Genomic DNA, 22,304 nt, shown 5'->3' with positions numbered 1-22,304 from the left:
GTTTCTTTCACAGTCACAGCTTTCAACTTAGATAATCATATTCATTTATTTAATTTGATCCTTTCAGAGTCTTTTATTTTTTAAACCATACCCAGTGGTGCTGGGGTGGGGAGCTACTCCCAACTCTGTGCTCAGAGGTCACGTGGGCATTGCTTAGGGTCCCATCCCTCCCAAGGGTCAAGCTGGGACCTCTCCTTTGCATGTGGAATATCAGTTGAGAATCTCACTGGCCCAAGTCTTTAACCTTTAGTATGTTGACTTAGTTTCTATTAAACTTTGGCAGATTTCTTTTTTCTTCTGCTTTCTCTTTTTGTTCTCCCTATTATACAATGTCATCCAACGAAACAATGGTACTATTTAAAAATTCAGGGAAAAGTCTCCCTCCCCAGATTTCCTGCAGACTCCGAAGTCTATCTCTGGAGTCCATACACCATTAGTCCTCCCTCTGCCTGAGGCTAGGACTTTTTAAAAATTATTATTATTTGGTTTTGTTTTGAATGTTGGAAGATTTGGGGTGGAGAATTTGGGCAACACATCAGAATACCAAGTTGAATTAAAGCAAGAATACCCATTAATGATTATATCTGGGGGTGGAGAGTAGGAGATAATTTTGTCTTCTAAAACTTATCACCAAATGCTAGTCGCTAATTTGTAGGAAGGAGATGTCACTTCTATTTTTACCACTCGCCCACTTTTGAAGACATTATTTTAAAACATTGAACCTTTCTGATGCAAAAGATAATGAGAAGTGATTCCTTGTGAAAAGAGAAGTGATGTTTTGTCATTTGAACAGCCTGGTGCCACATTTTTGCTATCTGCTCCATGTGGCAAATGAACTAATAGCACAAAGTGATTTTGCCCTTTGCTGTCCATTGTGAGTTCTGCCACTTCAGCACCTTTTCTATGAAAGAGCTAGTTTCACTGGTATCTGAAGACACAGGCAGAAAACAGTCTTCATGGTAAAAGTAAGCCTTACAATTTTATGATTAGTCTGTGAGTGAATATATAATGTGACCACAAAGGCAAAGGAATGACTCATTTATAGCTATTGGCAGATTTAATTTTCAAGATGGTTTAGCTATATTGTTGCTTTCATGTCTCTTTTGCTCTTTCAATAGGATTTAGGATCTTCTAAGAAATGTAATAAGAAAAGTAGTCAATGGTTGATTTCACCTTGGTTTCTTTTATACTGTCAATTATTTGTTTTCAGTAGGTTAAATATCCTAATTCTAGTCATGATAAGCAATTTAATTTCATATTGGGCAATTTATTTGAGATCCTTTGCAGTCTGGAAAACTTGTACAGTGGGGTGCCATGTCTCTATACCATTGAATTTCTACTTAGAAATCTTTTCATGTGAAGGTCAGGGACTCCATAACTTGAATAAACAGGAATCCAGGAACACAATGAGCAGGAACTCTCTGAGTCACTGCAGGGAATGCAAAATGAGTTTAGATGGGATGCCTATGGTTAAGAGGCGGGGCTGGTGTATTACTCTGGAGCTCAGGGTACTTACTAATAAGGATCCAACCCCAGGCGGGGGATGAATGAGGTCATCTATTTAAACACATGCTGGACTTTGAAATGTAAGTGGCTTTGTCCCAAAGAGGCAGCCAGTGATTTGAAGGCAAATGAAGTCAGCATTTAAGTTCCTTTAGGAACTGACTTTTTGAAGGCAGTCTAACTTGTCTGAACTCCTGCCACAGTTTTAATGTGATTCACACAATTTAACCACACAGGCACATTCCAGTACATGCTAGTTTGGAGTCGGGGAGATCTTTGGAAAGAAAGAATGGACGAAGATGCCAGACAAAGGAATTACATCTTGAAAGAAAGAGTATAACATTGTAACTCTTGTAACATTGTAATTACTTAGATTTATTTTATTTTTTATTTTTTAAAAAATTATGTAGATTTTATAGCTGTTAGCTTTTCATTTTAAGACAGCATTTGTGAAGACTTCAAGTTACAAAAGGACATGATTCAATAAGTCAGTATTCTTATTATAAGTTTTAGATTCTCTGCTGGCTTAATTTTCTTCCTGATGCATAATAAAGTCTGGGCATTTGGTCCTTATCTCCAAAGCCAGTACATAAAAATATGATTTCTGTGTTCTAATATATGCAGAGACAGGTATCTAGAGATAAAAAGTGTGTCCATATGTATGTGGTGTGTGTGTGTGTGTGTTTTAAAGCCACATGCAAGGGCCTTGGTTCAAAAATTTAGAATGAGAAACAGATGAATAAAACTAATTCATATAAAGTTAAACAGTTCTTCCAGTTGTGTGTGACAAGAACAGCTGGCTTGGGATAAGGAGAAGTAGTTTGCCATGGATAAACCAATGTTTGGATAATCTACCCTGAGTTTTTGGAGAATATAATGTGGAGAAAAAAATGCCTCAGTTAAGATATAAATGCCACACTGCAGTATCCTGGGATAAGATGTAACTTGGGGTGTTTGTCCACTTAAGTCAGGCTTGTTTGTTGACTCCAGAAAAAAAAACTCACCATCTAGGACCCAGAGATAGCTTAGATGACTAGAATTTGTGTTTTTCATGCAAGGTGCCTGGGTTTGATCCCTGACATCATATGTTCCTGAGTAGTGAGCTATGAGTGATCCCTGAGCACTGCCAGGTGTCAAGAAACAAACAAACAAACAAACAAAAAAGACCTCAGATATGAGCAATAGTACAGCAAGTAGTACACTTGTTTGATATGTGGCCAATATGGGCCCGATCCTTGGCATCCCGTATGGTCCCCTGCAGCCCCACCAGGAGTGGAGAGCCAGGAGTAAGCACTGAGCAACAGCTGGGTGTGGTCCATCAGCAACAACAACAGAATCTCATAATCTATTATATAGCTTCATCATTTTTTTACCTCCTAAGTCTGACTCTTAAACTACAGGCTCAGAACTCTAGTCGAATGAGTACCACTTCCATCTCTTTGGCATGGCCCTGTAATTATCAGGCTTACCAGACTTATATATTAGGCCAGAATTCTGAGATTAATTTATAAAGGAAAAAGTCATTATTGGGCTTACACCTCTCAGCACTCTTAATTCTCTGCCTTATAGATTCAGGAAGTAGTTATAAGTTCATTCATAAGAGGCTTCCTACCTCCGTTTGGAGTCTGGTCTACGACTTACTGGATGTGTCATCAGGGACAAGTGTTTGAACGTACTTGTTCATTTTTCACATCTGTAGGATATAGATAAAAAGTATATCCTACTTGATAAGACTTGTAAAAATTAAAACATCACTTGGTATGTATTAAGCTCTTGGAGTGAGTGGTTGTTATTTTGTTCTTGTTATTTTCATTTGGGCATGTGTCCTGTGGAGCTTATCAGGAAGTTGTTTAGAAGAGGGAGCACAAATCCAGTGTAGTGACTGCATAGATGACGGGCTTTGAGCGAAGGTGGGTGAGTGGATTTGGGCTTGGCAGTTGTGTGGTAGCTGTAGTTTGGTGTACATTGCTCTTCTTGAGGTCTCTAATTTGCCTGTGGCCAGTGCTTGAACAGACACTTGAACTTCTAATTATGGAACTTTTGTTTGGCTGTTTCCAAAATCAGCCTTTTTATTGTTACGATTCTTCCCATAACTATTATACATTTACAGTTACAATCAAGCCTGCTGCCTTAGAACCAGCCTCTTTAACTCTTGCATAATTTATTATATTGATTAAAAGTTAATTCTATGGATGATGTCATGTTTCTTGTTCCAAGCTTCTTCGGAGAAAACCTTATTGTAATATTCTGAGTGTGAAAACATATGCATGAGAGAATGTAAACAAGAGAGAACGATGAAGATGTTTTATTTTGACAGTAATGTTTATGAAGCACTTGCTGTGTGCCAAGCACTAGGATTATTTCCAGGCATTATCTGTTTTAATCTCAGCTCAACCCTCTGAGTTAGTTTATATTCTGATTCCCATTCCGTAGATTTGCAAATTGAGGCTGAAAGGGGTTTGGATTTGGGAAAAGATCTACCAGTGGCCATTTCTTGTATACTGTAACTCTACTCACCTAATAGTCAATCCCATGAAATCTAAGACAAAACTCTTTCCTTTGTAGAAATGTAATAATGTACAATCACATAAGAAGCCAATCAGTGTACGGAGAAATAATATGAAAAGTGAGATGCTTTATATGGGCCAACCCTGGTTCAAATCCCATGTACCATGTATTTGTCTCTCCCCTCCTCCTGCCCCCCCCCCCCCCAACCACTGCCAGGGATCACTCCTGAGCACAAAGCTAGGACTAGCTCCAATAACTGCAGTTTGTACACTCACTTTTCACCACCCCTTGAAAAATGTCAAGCCAATTCTCTATGTCTAGTGAGTATTCTGACTTTGGGAAGTGGCCCTGATCTCCACTTTTTCTTAGAAGAATTGGTGCCACCTCCATAGCCTCATTGCCTTCCCGCCCTGAGAGTCTTTCTCTCTGCCCACATATGGCAGAGCAAAGAAAGAATATTCCTTACTCAATCTGAATACTGAGCAACTTGCAAGCGGGCATCTCTCTCTCTCTCTCTCTCTCTCTCTCTCTCTCTCTCTCTCTCTCTCTCTCTCTCTCGCCTGCATGACTTTACAACAGAATTGGTTCCTTGTGGCCAATTTCATCTTTGCAAAATGGGAGACTGACTAAGAAAACACCAGCGGATGCAAATGAGGAAAAGAAAAGACATCTGTCAAGTTAATTAAGGGAAAACATTCCTTTGACCTCTTTAGTGTTTCTGTGCTTCCCACCAAGGTGGGCTGTGGGTCCCTCCTGGGAGGCCACTTCCCTTTCATGTTGGAAACAAATAGTAGGGGACTAAGTGCTTTAGTATGGGATCAACACACAACTAATTTTAATATCCATTTGGCAGTATTCCTGTTGTTTCTCCATTTCGGAAACATTTTCTGCTACTTCTGCCCATTATCACAGCTTTGACATTCATGTCATTAACAGAATGTCATTTTGCAAGAGACTGAATTAGGCGCAGCTCGCAACAAAACATACTGAACAGAAAGAGACTGGCTGTGTGCCACCTGACTTCTACTCGCTGAAGAGAACAAAGTGGAGCTTCTGATGTCGGCTCTACTTGTGTGTATGTTTGTGTTCTGACTACAGAGGCACATGGAACCAAGGACAGTTCACTGGTGGGCAAAGCCTTGTGCCAAATTGCTGTTAATGCAAAATGCTCTAGAGCGGTGAAAGTGTTAGATAGGCATGCTGTTCATTCTGGCCTTGGTTGGAATTTCCATGGAGCATCTTAAAGGGAAACACAGTGGTAAAGGAAGCCCACTCTGCTCCCTTTATGGGTCAGAGAGGAGCAGTCCTGAGTCCTCTGAAGCAGATAGGAAGGACAGACCTGGTTTTTACAGGCCGTGTTCAGCCTGGTAGCTGCAGTATCCACTAGGCTCAGATACATTCCCTGAAGTCATTGCTTCTAGTTACAGCAAGGTTTTATTTCTATATGGAGAAGACTGGAATGGTTGAAACAGTAATATAATCATTCAGCTGGTAGTCATCTGCCCCAGTGAGATGTGGATGTAAGAAACTCTTCCAGTTCCAGCTTTCTAAAGCTGTTGACCATTTCTTGTTTATCAGTTATTTAGGGGGAGTAGTACTGTTATTGTTGACCCTTTTTATAAAAGTCTTAAATACAGGGGCAGAAGTTAGTAGCAGAATTTAAGCTGTTGCTTTTCTTATCACTTGGTGCTGCCATTGCTTTCTAAGGCCTTTAAAGATATATTTTCTTATCTAATGACACTGTCACTGTCACTGTCCTCCCATTGTTCATCGATTTGCTCCAGCAGGCCCAGTTACATTGTGAGACTTGTTACTGTGTCTGGCATATCGAATACATCACGGGTAGCTTGCCAGGCTTTGCCGTGTGGGCGAGATATTCTCAGTAGCTTGCCAGGCTCTCTGAGAGGGGCAGAGGAATAGAACTTGGGTCGGCCGTGTTGACCGCATGCAAGGCAAATGCCCTACCCACTTATCACTCCAGCATATTAAGTATACTAAAAGTAATTTTATACTTGGACTTGGCTGGATTTTCAGCTACATAAAAAAAGTGTGTCACGTGATGACATTTACCCATATTGGATATGAATCATTGGAGTTAAAAACTTGTTTATGTTCCACACATCCTCCCACCCCAACACAGACATAGAGTAGAGGTTTAGAAAAACATTAGTTTCTATTTTTGTGTTGATTTTTCTATGATTCTCCAACATGTGTAAAGACTAACCTCTAGTTCCAGACGACAGGTGCATTGAGAACAACCGAAAGTGTGTCCATCTCAAATATATAATCCTTTTCCCAGTTACAAAATCGGGGTCACCACATCCACCCCTCTTCAAGTTGTCTGTCATTACCATTTTGGTAGCCCAGCCATCGCAGCCCTAGACAGGTAAGAGCAGCTTCTGGGCCTTGCAGAACAGATCGGACCCTAATGTTGAAAGATCCCAATGTTTTGGCCAGGTCAGCACCTGGAGTAGTTTCCCAAGATGCAAGCGATGCCCTTCAACTCTTAGATCAGAATTAATTATCTTCCCTTCCTAGCAAGCTCTTCCCACCCTCTTCCTGAGTAGGAGCAATCTTTAGGACACCTGTTTCATGTGAGGCTTAAGCTATTGTATTTAGAGTGACTAATTGGGTCCAGGCGTCACCTCCTCCTTGACTCTCCCAGCTCTTAAGTGTCCTCCTTTAAAGAGATGACCTGCTCCCGTGTCTTGGGATTCCTCTGGTAGGCACCTGGAGTAGATACCTCCTGTGATTTGTGTTGGTCTGGTAGGCACCTGGAGTAGATACCTCCTTGATTTGTGTTGGTGATAAAATACAATCATCATAGTTTAAAAAAATCTACTGGCAGAGACCAGGAAGGACTTTCCTCTCTTTGCTACTTCCTACTTGTAATATTTTAAGCTCCTGAGCTTACCCTGCTACTAAAAATCCCATATTATTACCAACTCTAACTTGAATTTGACGGTTGTGCTATGCTTCTTCTTTCTATTCCACCAGTGATTAAAATGTAGGTAGGTTTGCCCAGTTTGATGCGTCATACCCTCTATCCAGGACAACAAATCTATCGGCTTGGTATGTTTTCACAGTTCTTCATGACCTTGATCCTTGATCAGTCTGGTAGTGTTAGACCCTAGTACAGTAGTATTTTGTATCCACTTACTCTTATCAGACTGCATTGATCTGCCACATTAAATACAACCTATTCAAAGGTAACAATGTTTAGTTACTCAAAAATAATGACTGAATGTCTAAACCAATATTATTTACTGTAATTTTCTGCATATCCACAGAGATTTATAGTATATGAAATAGAATGCTTGCCCCTTAGGAATTTATTTTCCTTCTTAGATGGTAAACTGGAGGTGGAGTCCTTGGTTGTGCTACTGAGAGAATGACTAACCCCAAAGTTGAGCTTTTCAGGATCACCTTGGTACAGCACGGTTTGTGCCAGCCAGCCATCATTACCATGCTGTCAGGACATCAGATCTTACCATGTCAGTTTCCTAGAAATAGCAGGGTTCAGGTGTCTAATTTTTAAATAGTTGCAAAATAAATAACTTAGAACAAATACATTTATCTATTTTATTTATTTATTATTTTGGTCAGGCAGATCACTGAGATTAGAGATTATTTAGGGGAGAGCTATGAAATGAAAGGACAGTTTACCTTGTGTAGTGCCTACTATATAATTTGTAAAATATGTTTCCAGGCTGATTGGTATTTTATCACACACTTTAGATAGCAGCAGGTTTCTGTGGGTATTTCTTTTTCATATTCTGCCTAACATTGTAGTTATCTATGAATCAGCCTTATCTCTTCTTTTAATATGTTAAATACTTTGAAATGTTTTCTTCATTATCTTATCTCTCATCATACTTGCTACCTAGAAACAGAGGTCCTGTAAATGTTTTATACATTAATAGTGTCTTGCTAATATCTGAGTTGTCTCTTTCTTCTAAAAATGATAGAAAAATCGGCCAGACCTCACTGGGATTATATACTCCGAGTATATACATTTGAAGTACTATTAAAAAATATAGCTGTATATGGGGTTTCTTTCCTGTTGATCATCCTCAGAATTCTGAATGTGTGGAAACCTAGTCATCCCTATAGGTATGGAAATAGCTGAAATTTTTGTTCACAGGTGCAAACAGTATGAACCATCATTCATCTTGATAATTAATGCCTTTGGAAAGGAGCATTTTTTACCAATGGAAAAGTTAAGTTCAAGTATCAAGCCAGTAAGATAAATTGTAAACTTTTAGAACCACACACTCAGGTAACTATGAACCAGGTCGTTACATTGATTAATGCATACACAGACCTGAAGTACACAAGTTTTAGTAGCAATCCTAATTTAGCACTTGTTATTTTTCTGATACTTTGGTGGCTCTCACAGTAGCACTGGCCAGTATAATGCTGCTCTGAACAATGGGATCATTATTTGCATGAACTAATTTTATAGCAATCTATATTTTAAAGTAGAATTAAAGGAGATGACAAAGATGTCCATGAAGCTAACTTCTTCACTGGTTTCCCTACTTCCTCCTTTACTTCTTTTTTCTCTTTCTTTCCTTTCTCTTATTTATATTTTCTTTTCTTATATTTTTTTTGGGTTTTGGTCACACCTGTCAGTGCCTTGCTGGCTCTGTGCTCATGCTCTTAGGGATCACTCCTAGGGGTGATCAAGGGACCATTCGTGGCACCAGGGATTGAACCCAGGTCAGTCATGTGCGAGGCAGGCACCTTGCTCTCTGTGTTCTCTTTCTGGCCCAAGATATTTCAGTCTGATTGCCAGGATGATTTCCTTAAAGGGTTAGATTGGGTCAGCAGTACGGTTCAAGTGATCGAGCACTTGCCTTGCATGTGTGGGACCCTGGACTTGATCCCAATATTTTATGCCCTCTCTGCCAGGTGTGACACCCACAGCAATAAGTTTAAAAGTCTGATTTGGTTCAGAGCCTTCCAGCAGCTTCCCTTTTCACCCAGTATGAAAACCATCCCTGGCTTCTGGCCTGCAGGCTGCCACAGATCTGCCTATTGTCACCTTGGACTGCTGGCCTCTAGCTCACCCTGCTCCTGCCACACTGACCTACTTATTGCACTTGGTGCGTTTCTGCCCGGGGATCTGTGGCTTACTGAATACCCCACTCAGCCTTTCTGCTCTTACTATCACCTCCCCATGACACCTTTCTTCACCACCTATCTAAAATTGTAATTCCTCATATCCAGACTTCTTGTCCTGTTCCCCATGTTATTCTTCATCTTGTACTAAAAATGCATCACCGTCAAAATGTTCCTGTGCTCATTATCTGCACCTTTCTTTGTAATAGAAGGCCCTCCAGGGCAGCAAGGATCCCTGATTGTTTAGACTAGTGTCCAGCATGTAAGAGAAACACAAACAGTTATTTGTTGATTGAATTCATGAAAGACTAGATAGAACATTGATTTCCTGACTCTCAGGGAAAACATCTGCAGTGCCTTAATTTCACATAAGTATATCACAGACATACTGCAATTTTAAGAGGTTGCTCTCTGCTGCCTTCAGAATAGGCATTAAGCCTATTTAGTAGTTCCACAGTAGCCTAACTGCTGTCCAGAAAAAGAGGTAATCCTGGAAACCTGAAGCCCAAAGAAATAACAGAATAATCAATATAAGACTTTTTTTATGAGAGAAGACAATGGTGTGGGGAAAAAGCACCCATTATAAAAAGTTTTTATAATAAAAATTTTATAAAAATACTATGAGATGTATAACTTCTTTCAAATGCAGCTGTAATGTCATTTTCCAAGATTTTTTTGGCGGGTAAGGGGCACATCAGCTATGCTTAGGGATCACTCCTGGCAAAACTTTGGGGACCATATGCAGTGTCAGGGATTGAACCTGGGTTGGCCATGTGCAAGACAAGCACCCTACCCACTATACTACTTCTGTAAAACCGTTTTTCAAGATTTTTGCAGTGAGATTTGCAGATCTACCCATGGCCTGGATTTTTAGTATTGCAAAAGGGAAAAAGAAATACCCATAATATGTATAATTTTAGTGCACTTAGGAATTCTAAAACTGCTTCAAGTGAGTAAAAAGGGAAAAAATGACCTGTATTAATGTTACCATGGTAAAATCTCAAAAATATAATGTTGAGTGAAAAGAAGATGTAGAATATCTATAATGTGTGCTAAAGTGTACTTTATTCAAAGGTAAAAAATGACTCATAAAAATATATATAATGACATGGTCAAAATTTTATATCACTTATTAATTAAAGAGACTGTAGTAATAGATTATATTAGTATATTATATTAGTAGGAGAGCTTGAAAACCATGTATATATATTTATATACATTTTAAAATTCAGAAATGATGAAATAACTTTCTAGCAGGTACAGAATTGGTTGATACCTTATGGAGCATTGATACTAAATACTTGGGTCCTTTATTGTTTTTTTGGGAAGTATGTGCTGAGAATCAAACCTCGGTCCTCATTCTTGTGAGCCTTCCTTAAGCCCTACTATAGAGCTATTGCCTGGCCCTCAGTTTCTTTTTACCTATAGTCTGGATAACAGTTGGGATCTATACCAGAAAATGTTCATTTGCATTCAGTTGTTTGCATCACTAACAGTTTTCTGTCTTACACTATTTCCAGTCTTTGTCACTTTTCCCCTAATAATGTGCTACCTTAGTGAAAGTATAAGTACATACCAGGCTGCCTATTCGTGCCCTAGCTTGTGTGCTGACATGCTGGGACTAGGTGGGAAAGGTACGAGTTGCAGTGCCTTCCCTACTTGCCTGGTTAGGGAGTGGGGAGACATGTACTGATGTGGATATCAGAGAATGATGCCTTTGTCCCTATCTCTGTCTGTTGTTTGTTTTGTTAAAGATTAGGATCAAGCATAACAAAATGATTGTTTTTCTGGTGTCAGAAACTGTTGGATGAATTTTCACCTTTTAAAAGTTCTTTGACTTCACTAGAGTGATAGTACAGTGGACAGGACACTTGCCTTGTACACAGCTGACCTGGGTCACCCCCAACCCCCAGCACCAGATATGGTCCCCCAAGCCCGACCAGGAGTGATCTCTGAGTGCAGAGCCAGGGATAAGCCCTGAGCCCACATCTGGCATAAAACAAACATTTCTTTCTTTGACCATTTTTTGTTAACTCTCTTTGCTTCAGTGTGCTGTTCATGGTAAGGCAATGGATGCAGAATGCCTGATTACCATCCTTTATCAACAGTGCTGCATTAGTTGGGGATGGTGTCTGTCTCCTGGTCACGCTTCTCTCTCTCTCTCTCTTTCTCTCTCTCTCTCTCTCTCTCTCTCTCTCTCTCTCTCTCTCTCTCTCTCTCTCTCTCTCTCTCTCCCCTCCAGCCTTCCCCTTTGTTTTCAGAGTATCCAGATATCCAGATTCTGTTACGGAATTAGGGAAATCATTAGCAGATGTTCAAGGAAGTAAAGCTTTGTTTTATAATTGGTCTCCTGTGCAAATCTATCAAATTTCCCATCAAGATGAATTAATAAATTGTAGCCTCGCTTTTCAGAACCAAGGCTCATCTCAGGCAATTTTCGGATTCCTCCAGCCCTCCCTGCGCCCCGGTCAGTTATGTGTCACCCTGTGTGCTGACCTTTGCGTCAGCTCTGCATGTTAGAAATCACTGCCTCTCGGCGAGCCCCGTCCATAGCTTGTCTTGCCTCCGTCAGACACGGATCAGTATTCCTGTCTCAAAGTAAACGTCATATAAAATTAGCCAAGATTTCAGCTACCCAGACAGTTGCAAAAGGCCTCCCCGCACGCCTCTGGCTGAGCTGGGTCATGGATAATGAACAGGTTCTTCTGCCTGGAAAGATGTGGTGGGGCCAGAGGTGAGAACATTTACACGGTCCGTCAAGGCCCTCCTCGGGGTTCTGCACCCCAGCACTGTGTAGGCAGCCATGCAGTGTGGGTGGCTTAGATGGTGACGTGAGAGCCAGATCCATGACACTGCTGACAGGACTGAGGAGGTGGCGCCCCCTGAATGGGAACAGTGAACCCAGGGAGTGGGAGGGGACCCTGTTTCTCAGAGCCCAGGAAACCTGTGGACAAGGAAAACATTTCCTGCAGGTGGCCTCGTAACCCCCTCTGCACCTATACGTGTCCCCGCTCTCCTGCCCAGCAGGTTCTGGCCCTACCCACCCCACCTCCCAGCCCCCACCCCGGCCTGGCCTCCTCACCCACAGGTGCCGCCCTGATCTTCCCGGCGCCTGGTGTTCTCTCCTCCCAGGGCAGCAGTTTGTCGTTTGTGGCTGTGTGTCTGTCAGAGTCATCTGTCTGTGGTCATTCATTCCAGGGAGGAATCAGAGGAATGAGATCCAAAGGAAGGCCTGGGTGTTCCCATCCGCTGCTCCTCTTTGCCTTGGTCTCGAGCTCTCTGTGGCTGCCTTCTCGGGCTCAACTCAGATTTTACAAGGAAAGAATCTTGTTTCTGTTTCTTTGGTTTTGTATGGGGACTAAAAATGACAGTGTTCAAAGACTGTTCTTGCCTCTGTGCCCAGGAGCGACTGCTAGCAGTGCTCAGAGAGACTCCTAAGGTTCTGGAGATTTGAACCATAGTCACAGCTGCCATGGCACGTGCCAGGCGAGTGTCTCACCTCTTGTCTATCTTTTCAGCTCAACAATTAAGCAATCTTTTTTGAGGGGCCAGGGATGGGAGCATACCTTGCTCAAGGCTTACAGCTGACTGTGCTCAGGAATCACTCCTGGTGGGTTCAGGGGGACCACTTGGGATCCCGGGAACCAAACTTAGGCCAGCCGTGTGCAAGGCCCACCCTACCCCACTGTACTCTCACTCTGGCCCCCAATTAAAGAATCTTAATGGTGTCAGGGCCAGAGAGATAGTATAGCTGGGTAAGGCACATTGCTTGTACACAGCTGACTTGGGTTTGATCCCCAGCATCCTCTGAGCACCACCAGGAGTCACTCGTGAGTGTAACTCCTGAGTATCAATATGATATGGTCCCCTTCCAAACACACACACACACACACACACACACACACACACAGAGTAATCTTAATGGTGCCATCGTATCACTTCCAAATTCAGAGAATATTATCCACAGACATAGTAAGGTTATCCACAGATGACTTCCCCCTGCAGAATTGAGAGTGTGGGGGTTCTGGGTGGGAACCAGATAATTCCTTTATTTGGCATTTTGGTGGGACACGGTAAATGGCTTTTATTTCTTCATCAGGAATAAAGATTTGGGACTGAATAGTTGATGTTTGAGCTCATAATAGCTGTTCTTTAGTTTTGCTTCAGTTTTGAAATCATAATACCTGTGTCTGTCAGGCCCCAAACTGGAGAGAACCCTCTATCTACAAATGCCAATGCTTAGATGAGGATACATTTTAAACAAGTTAGGAAATTTGTTTGAAGTTTTATCTCTGTTTCCCTCATGGGATGCTCCCTATTTTACTTCTTTGAGGAAAAGTAGAGCAGAGGTGATATTGTTGACTGACACAAGGGAAGGGGTCTTGATTTTGTCCCAAGTGGAAATGTTTGGGCAGTTTTGTTGTTGAATGGGTTAAAGGAGGGTAGAGCACCTACCAGGTTCTGGAGGGCTTGCCTCACACTTGGATGTAATAAGCTTCTCCTTTCATCAGCAAAAGGAGTCTATGCTCTCTGGATAAATAAATAATGGAAAAAGAGATCTCAGCGCTCTGCACCAGTGTCAATATTAACATGGGGAATCTGGTAGTAAATATTCAGCCTACTAAAGGTTTTCTTTTCCTTTCTTTCTTCCTTCCTTCCTTCCTTCCTTCCTTCCTTCCTTCCTTCCTTCCTTCCTTTCCTTTTCTTTTTTTAAACTGTGTGCTGTATAAGTCAACACAAATTTGACTTTCTTTAGTGGGAATTAGGGCCTAAGAGATAGTATAGGGATTAAGCTGCCAGCCTTGCATGTGGCCAACCCCTATCCAATACCTGGCATTACAGTATGGTACTCTAGCACTGCCAGAGCCACCACCAAAGGCTGAGCAGGGACAAGCCCTGGAGCAATGCTGGGTGTGGCTTCAAAACCCCAAATAGATAAATTTCTTTACTGGGAACAATGTACTGAGAACCATATGATGAAGTGTTCCTCAGATCCCAGAGCAGGTAGGATTGAGACTTGGCAACTACCTTCAGCCTCCTTGAAAAATGAGAACAGCGTCTCAGTATGGTCCCCAGATTTTGATGGTGTTAATATAGCTACAATGTGATCTAGATGTGTTTGAGGTCAAGGAAGGTACAAAATTCCCCTTTACCCTTAAGAATGTTAAATTCATTTGTGAAGCCAAGACTTTATTGCAAGAATTTTTGTAGAAATGGAAATTTTCTTTGTCCTACATTTTTAAAAGTCTGGTTTTGCCATACTAAGGAGAATTTTATGACTAACAGCTTCCTGCTTGGTTATTAAAATTCAAGAATGTTCCGAGTGTGTTATAATTTCAGTACCATCTCTAATTTCATGAAGAACCATATAGAAGTAAGGAAAAACACATCCAGTTCTCCAGTGTATTATGATACTAGCATTTGTAAGTTATATCTCTGATTAAGGTTTTATGTCACATACTTTCCAGTGTCTAAAATATGGCAAGCTGCAGATTTTGAGGCAGTTTGTTTTTAACTTCCTTTAACTTGTTCATATATTCTGTTTTCATTTACCCTAAATTGCGTTGATCAGCATCTGTTTGTAGAGATTAAAAATGTTTATAGAGAACAGACAAACAGGATGAGTGTAAACATTTTTATATTGACCAAAAAGGTTTTTTTTTTGATTCTTAGGTGTTAGACATTAATTTTTTTCTTCAATCACACTTTTAAAATTTTAAAAAGCTTGGTCCTATTTTACATTGACTTTAAATAACTGATAATGTTGTAAAGGATTTCCATTTTTGTTGGTGTTTAGTTTTAAACTGAAATTACTGGTCATTCATTTTCTTTGTTATGTAGCAAACTAGTCTTCTAATGTTTCTTAGGAATAATTTAACATTTCCTCTGTAAATATTTTCTAAATTTTAGCTTTCAGCACATCAGCATATTTTACTATATCCTTATTAAGATACTCTGTAGAATATTATTTCTGTTAACACACATTCATTATTAATTTTCTTTGGATATGTGTTAATCATTTACTCCATGAAGAAAACCTCATGAATACCTTAGGTCAAATACTAAATAAAAAATGACATAAATATTTTTTGTGGTAGTTTTAGTTTTTTTTTTGAATTAATATGTTAGCTGAGATTTTTCAGGGTATAAATCTGTCATTTGTAATTTATTAACATCAGCAAGTTGATATCTTTAATAATCCTATATTGGAGTGAAAAAAGACGTTAGTTTGAATTAATGCTAAATGTATTATACAGTATCTTTTTAAAGTTATCAGGCTCTATGATTCAATGATTATAATTTAATCGGTTTCATGCTGTTCTTGATAGATGATTTGATAATATCACAGTCCGCCTTCATAATTAAGTATCAAGGGTCTCTTCTTATTCAACAACTTCTTTTAAGGCTGAGTAAACATGATCTTAATTAAACTCCAGGATAAGGCTAGGTGATGTTGATCGCTCCGGTAAGGAAAATAAAATGATGCAGCCTGACCTTAAGAAATCATAAATAAGGGAATGTTGACAAATGATAATGAGCAGCAAATACCTGAGAGTGAGGATTGGCTCCCAAGTCAGTACTGCTGAACGAAATGAGACTTGGTTTTGAAATATATTATTTGATTCTTTGTAAATGCTTCCTTCGGATATTTTTAGAGGGTATCAACTCTATCTGCTGTACCTAATTTAGAAGTCAAGTGAAAGGTCCGGTTTCAAGAACTTGCTATAACAAAGAGATATGCTGAATTAAGGTGACATTACAATAGACAAATATGGGTGGGTCAGGGCAGCCTCTGGGTTGGAGGATGGAATGCCCATACCTGAAACAGATTATAAGCGAATTCAGTGAGATAACCTGCAGTTTTTTATTATCTTTTCCTAACTATCATATTGGTAATAGAGAATGAAGTACCAATCTGTGCTGAAGGAAGGCAAACGAAAACAAGATATTTTATCACCAGTCAGTTTTGCTTTTATCTTAGTCTTTGGGGCTTATGAAAGTTACTTTAGGAGCAAATTTGCCATCTTACAGCCTTCTACAGCAGAAACAGGAAAAAAATAGTTGCCCTGTGCTTTACGAGGCAGTATATTTCTATTGACTGAGTACCTAGTTAAAACCAGTGGGGAGTGTGCCTGTAAGACTTATTGGGCTGGAGCGATAGCACAGTGGGTAGGGCATTTGCCTTGCACGTGGCCAATCTGGGTTCGATTCCCATCATCCCATATGGTCCCCTGAGCACCGCCAGGAGTAATTCCTGAGTGCATGAGCCAGGAGTAACCCCTGTGCATCGCCAGATGTGATCCAAAAAAGCAAAAAAAAAAAAAAAGGACTTATTATTTTAATACAAACTAGAGTCTGTTTTCATGATCCTAAAATATTTACCTTAATAGAGAATTTGAATGCAGCATTCAGAATGAAAAATGAATGAGCAGAGAAATACATTTATCTTCAGCATTGACTGTTCTATTGACAAAAAGCCCAGATACGAAATTTGTCTAAATAATTAGATTTTTAATTAGTGCATCATTGTAAGATTAATGTCATTGCGCTTCATTGCATGTAATTTTGTATTAGAAATTTCATGTCAACAAAGATGCTACCTGTGGTTTGCTCATTTGAATTCTAAATTTATCACTGTTTGTGTGTCATGTCACCTATTTGTAGTAAAGAACTGAAAGAAGGCTTTTGATGAGAGATCATCACTGGTGTTGGGGAATATTGATGGTGTTGTCCTATATGAATACATTGTGTTTTCTGAAATTCACCAAGCATCCACCCTTGAACATTAGTGAGTGAATATTAACTTGTAAACATTTTAGCAATAGCATCAGTGATCAGTTCAACCCAGCTTGTTCCTGCATTCAGTGTGCTTGTATATGGTCAATTCTCTGTTTCAAACTGTTTTTTCTTTTCCACTGACAGTTGCCGGACAAGCAACCGGAAGAGCTTGATAGGCAATGGGCAGTCTCCAGCATTGCCTCGTCCACACTCGCCACTCTCTGCTCATGCAGGTAGGGCCCCTTGTTTTGAGTTTTGTTTTGCTGCTTTTGACTTGGTTTGTAAATAACATAGGTACTTTAAAATTCAGCTGTGGCTGCCTTATCTTGGTTTTCCTATTATCACTGTTTGGTTCTTTCTGACAAGTTAGTTCAATCTTATCTTCAATCTTTGCTTGGATTGAAACATTTCTCTAAAATTAAGAAAGGACCCAAAAATGAAAATCTAATTTTTTCTCTGTTTCTAAATCTGTGGCTGGTACAATGTTTTCCTGTAGGATTGTCTTTAGGAAGTGGAGACATGACATTCATATGAAAAGGATTCATGTTAAGAATTGTCAGGGAAGAAATATCTTTTCCTATACCCTTTTAAGCTCTCCACTGAGATAGCTTAACAGGGGAAAAAATCTACCCACGTGATGGGAAAATCTACACATGTGATGTGTCAAATTTCTCTTTTACTGACATGGGGGTCTTCATAAAGAAATGAAGGCCACAGAGAGTGGTCAGCCTGCATACCTTTCTGATAGATACAGTGAGCAGTTGTGGAAAGCTGAGTTAAAACTAGTGAATGGGGCAATTTAGCAAGAGCTGCTTATTCCCATTTCTTCTTAGTCCCTCCTCTTCAGAGTTAAGGATGTTCCTTAAAGTTTGGGGAGGTAACCTCTCACCTGAGGTTTTGATCACCTGCTTCTAGGGAAGGTCAGAAAGTCTTACCTGTACCTGACTTTTCTCAGATTCCTTCCACATAAAATAATATGCCAAAAGCTGAATCTGGAAACTAAACGTGATCAAATATATTCAGCACGTTTTCTCCCTAAAACTGAACTTGTTTATTATATATATAATGTGTATATATTATACATTATAAGGAATGCTGCTGTGAGTGCTCTAGAATATGTCTTCCTAAGTATATGTGAGGCCTCTAAAACTTAATCTTGAGGTGGAACATAAAACTTACCTATTATATCCACAGACTGCTTAGGGACAATGAAAATTCAAGAGATGAGGCATATGACCTCAAAGTATTAGTTATGAGGAAAGTAGAACCATACTACTCAACTGATGCTGTGAAGGTGACTTTGGGGTGTGTGTGTGTGTGTGTGTGTGTGTTAAAGTTCTATTCGACATGATGCAAATAAGAGGAAGGTTAATTTCATCAGGAAAATCTGGGAGAGTTTAAGTTGCTACATGCTCAAGATGTTGAAAGATAAGCAAGACTTTGGCGAGTAGAAACAGGGAGAGACGGGGAATTCCCAACGTGTGGCCAGAGTGTGGGATGTGTGAGTTTGCTTGTGGAAGAGAACAGAGATGATAGTCAGCGGACTGACTCGAGTTTTGGTTTTGAATGACTCTTAGGAGATTTGAGGATTTTTAGGAAGAGATCTTGAGAACTGTGAAGGATAGAGTTGAAAGGATGAGTGATGATGCCTACCTCCATCGTACTCTTAGGAAAACTCTAATGCTGAAAAGCTTTCAGATTACGTTGACTTCATATCTCAAAGTTGGGGGCTGTCTCTTTCTCCTAGAAAGCCAGTCATTGAGCTCAAAGTGGTTCTTAAATTATCTGCTACAAGTCTGAGGAGAAGAGTTGGGGAGAGAGAGAAAGGAGGTACTATCTCCTTAAATGAAATAATATTTTGTTCACAGGGGTTAATAACAGAAAGAGTGAATGATAATATGATTTAATTATGATACTAGTGATTATGAAATTGTATAGGGACAATGAGAATTCAGGAGATGAGGTTTATGACGTCAGGTCCCTAAGTGCCTCTTCCAAGTGAGACCTTAAACTAGGGGTGAGCACATCCAGCCTGTGGGCTATATAAGACCCAAGAAATCTTGGTTTCTTTCTTAAAGTGTGGCCCTGGTACATGTCGGGAAAAATATGTGCTCTTTTCATCAGCTACCTGCAGCTCATATGCCTGTATTGTATGGCCTGTGAAAATGATGTTAGAAATATCCAAATAGCCCTTGGCAGAGAAAAGTGTGCCCTGCCAGTTTAAATAAACTCTTAAACATGTACAAGAAAAGGCGTGTTAGAGACTGCTTACAACAGATTGGTTGGGAGCAGTTAAACATTTGAAGCAGCTTCTATATCTATCCATTGGGAAACAGATACCTGAATTGTGGCATAATAATACACAGAGCACCATGCACATCAAAAACAATGACGTGCCACTGGGCTGGTCTGCATGGATAAAGCTCCAGCGTGGTGTTGGGCAATAAAAGCAGGTTGCCGAAGAATGTGACTTAAACCATCCTGTACAGATGCCATGCTGCTGCTCCAAGGCAGTGTTTTGTTTGGGGACACCCTGCATATCTGTGTGTATCTAGGTAGGTGGGCCTGTGTACTCGGAGTTCAGAGGAAAGGAGAGTCATTTTAAACCAAGTTCATGGTAAAAATGGCCACTGAGGCGGTGTGAGGGAGATCTTACTGGGTTGAGGCCTAAGAAGTTGGCAGTCCTAAATTTCCTGCCTGTGATGCATGCATAATTATCTAGATGTTGATTATATTTGTGTCTATACTTTGAATATTGACGTTACATCGTTGTGTGATGCTAAAAGCTACCGGAAAGCTAGATACGCCAGACACGTGACTTGGGGACTGGAGTTCCCTCCTTTTTTCCATCTCTCTTCCTCTGGTAGAGTGTGAGAACTCTGTAGTAGGTGCTAGTGAATGATGAATTCTGTTTCTTATAATTCAGTGGTGATTAAGCAATGTAATCTACTCCTCTCGGCAGTGCCCTCTAGTAATTGCTCCAACTTTTATGTGCCTGTTGATTAGGCTTTTATTGCTGTGATTTTCTTCAGTTCTGATCTTGAGATTAGAGAAAATGTAGTTAAAACTTTAATGATCCTTTTCATTATTTTTGTTTTCTCCACTGTACACTTAGCATGAATTCTTGTCCCTTTCAACTAAAATTTCATTTTTAACCAGAGGAGTGGGCAGAAAGGCCTGGAATTCAAACTCTGAGAGTATATTTTCCTCCGTGGCAAAACTACTAGGTTGTTCCCTTATTAGGAAGTAAGGAGTTAACTTCCATAAAAGAAGAAAAATCCTGGGGTCAGAGACATACAGGATGGGGATTAAGGCATTTGCCTTGACACAACCAGCCTTCGTTCATTCCAGGCACCACATACAGTGCCCCAAGCACAACCAGAAGTGACCCGTGAACATAGTTGCAAGTGAGCCTAGAACACACTGGGTGTGGTCCCAACACCAAACAATTAAAAAAAAATAAAAAGAAACTCTAGTGAATAAGGGATGCCTTCCTCAAGCCTTCCCCAAGAAGAGGGAACTCACTTCTCACTCACCACTCTTCTTCCCTGTTCCTTCCAAAAGTTCCCCACTCTTGTGTGTGTAAATCCGGTAGCCATTAATGTAGAAGGCTGATGATGGTTCCTAAATATTTCTGTGGAAAACAGGAGAAAGGGAAGCAGCCTTCTCTCAGTGCTTAGTGACCACACAGAGAAAATTGCACTTTCTGTTTTTCTGTCAATGGTGTGGTTCAGGCTGCTCATCGCTGACATGAATTCATGCCTGCCAAGTTTAGGGGCAGGAATGACAGAACAGACTTGGTTGTGTTTGTGTTTGGGAGCTTATCTTCACAAACAGTGTAGTATTTGTGGAGCGCCAGGAGATTCCTGAAAGAAAGGTGAATAGAGCAGTCCCAAAGGGGAGGAAATAAAGGTAGAGGATCAATCACAGACTTTCAGTGCCAGCAAGATGGTAAGCGCAAACTCAGATGCCCAAAGGAAAAGACAGGTGTGTTGCTCCAGAAATCAAACTTTTGGTGTCATAACCAGAATCAAAAGTATGAAACAGTTTGTTTTGGGGGCCACATCCAGCAGTACCCAGGCCTTACTCCTGGTCCTGTCCTCTGACATCACTCCTGGTCTGGTGTTCCAGGGAGCCTGAGTGACTGCATGAAAGGCAAGCGCCTTAACTCCCATACTATCTCTTCAGTCCCAGTATGAAAGATATTTTTATCCTAATAAATGACACGTCTTATTGTAATATACAGAGTTCATGTAGATTATATGACTGCGGTCTAGTATCTAGGAGAAAGTAGGCAATAGGAATAAATGGCAGGAAACAGAAATGGTAAAACTGAAATAGCTGAAAAAGAAAACCCAAAACATTGCAAAATGATGATTCATTGTAATTGTAAGAGAACCGTGAACCATGATGATGAACAGTATTATTTAGCAGAACATTATCAAAAGTTTCAAGTAATCGATGAAATTCCAAGCTTACAAGGTAATTGGGAAGTGGTTCTTTCATATGGCATCTGTGGTCACATGAATTGATACAATCATTTTAGGTAGTGGTTTGCAGTATTAAAATTTCACTATTTTCTCTTTGACCCAGCAACCCCATCTCTAGGAATTTATCTGTCATTTTCACAGAATAGCAGAAAATCGTAAGTGTAGCAGTGCTTGTAACTAGCCAATGGAAAGGCAAATTGTGACCACTTTATTTGACACGTCCTTCAGTAAGAGACTGGTTTAGTAGATAGTGATTCAGCATATGATCTAGAGCTGCTTGGTTGATACAGAGAATAAGGAATGAGAAAGGCTTTCACATTCTGGCATCAGAGTTGCCGAAGATACATAATCAAGTGAAAAATACATGTCATTTTATGTGTGTCTTGCTTATATTTTAGAGTGTAACCACATGCATGCACACTTGTGTATTTATGCATATTCATAGGGAATTTTTGGAAAGAGAAAGGAGACACTTGACAGTGTTTATCTTTGGGGAATAGGAAGATAGGGAAGTTAGCTTGAGGCAGTATTATAATAAAAAGCCTCTAAAAATAAAACCAATCATAAAAACAAAATGATATCTGCATTAGGGTTCTATTACCATGTAACAGATTACCGAAAAATTCAGCAGGTTCAAATAATGCCCAGTTATTAGTATTGCTTGTACTATTGCGGGGAACAGACAGACCTAGAGGTGCTCAGGGGCCACTGGAGTATTCAGGGAGTCATGTAATACTGTGAGTCAGATTCAGGATCTTGCACCTGAGAGACACTTGCTCAACTTCATGAGCCACATTCGAGGTGCCATTTGTTCATCTTAGAGTTCTACAGTAACGTCTCCATTGGAGACTTTGTTGTTACTGTGTCTGGCATATCGAATACTCTCGGTAGCTTGCCGAG

General features: G+C 40.2%; 1 protein-coding gene across 9 annotated transcripts in view; it reads left to right on the top strand.

Annotated features, from left to right (window-relative positions):
* Positions 1 to 22,304, top strand: part of MAST4 (microtubule associated serine/threonine kinase family member 4) — a 690,306-nt gene that overhangs the window by 540,102 nt on the left and 127,900 nt on the right. For all 9 annotated transcript variants that reach the window (XM_056112657.1, XM_056112655.1, XM_056112653.1 and 6 more), the window contains one exon: positions 17,059 to 17,147. In XM_056112657.1, the coding sequence (XP_055968632.1) occupies positions 17,059 to 17,147 (89 nt within the window). The remainder of the gene's footprint in view (positions 1 to 17,058; positions 17,148 to 22,304) is intronic.

Source organism: Sorex fumeus, unplaced genomic scaffold (genome assembly GCF_029834395.1).
Source record: "Sorex fumeus unplaced genomic scaffold, SorFum_2.1 ptg000018l, whole genome shotgun sequence".
In the NCBI taxonomy this organism is placed as follows: domain Eukaryota; kingdom Metazoa; phylum Chordata; class Mammalia; order Eulipotyphla; family Soricidae; genus Sorex; species Sorex fumeus.
The sequence above is the reverse complement of the archived record's forward strand: the minus strand, read 5'-3'. Positions and strand labels throughout refer to the sequence as shown.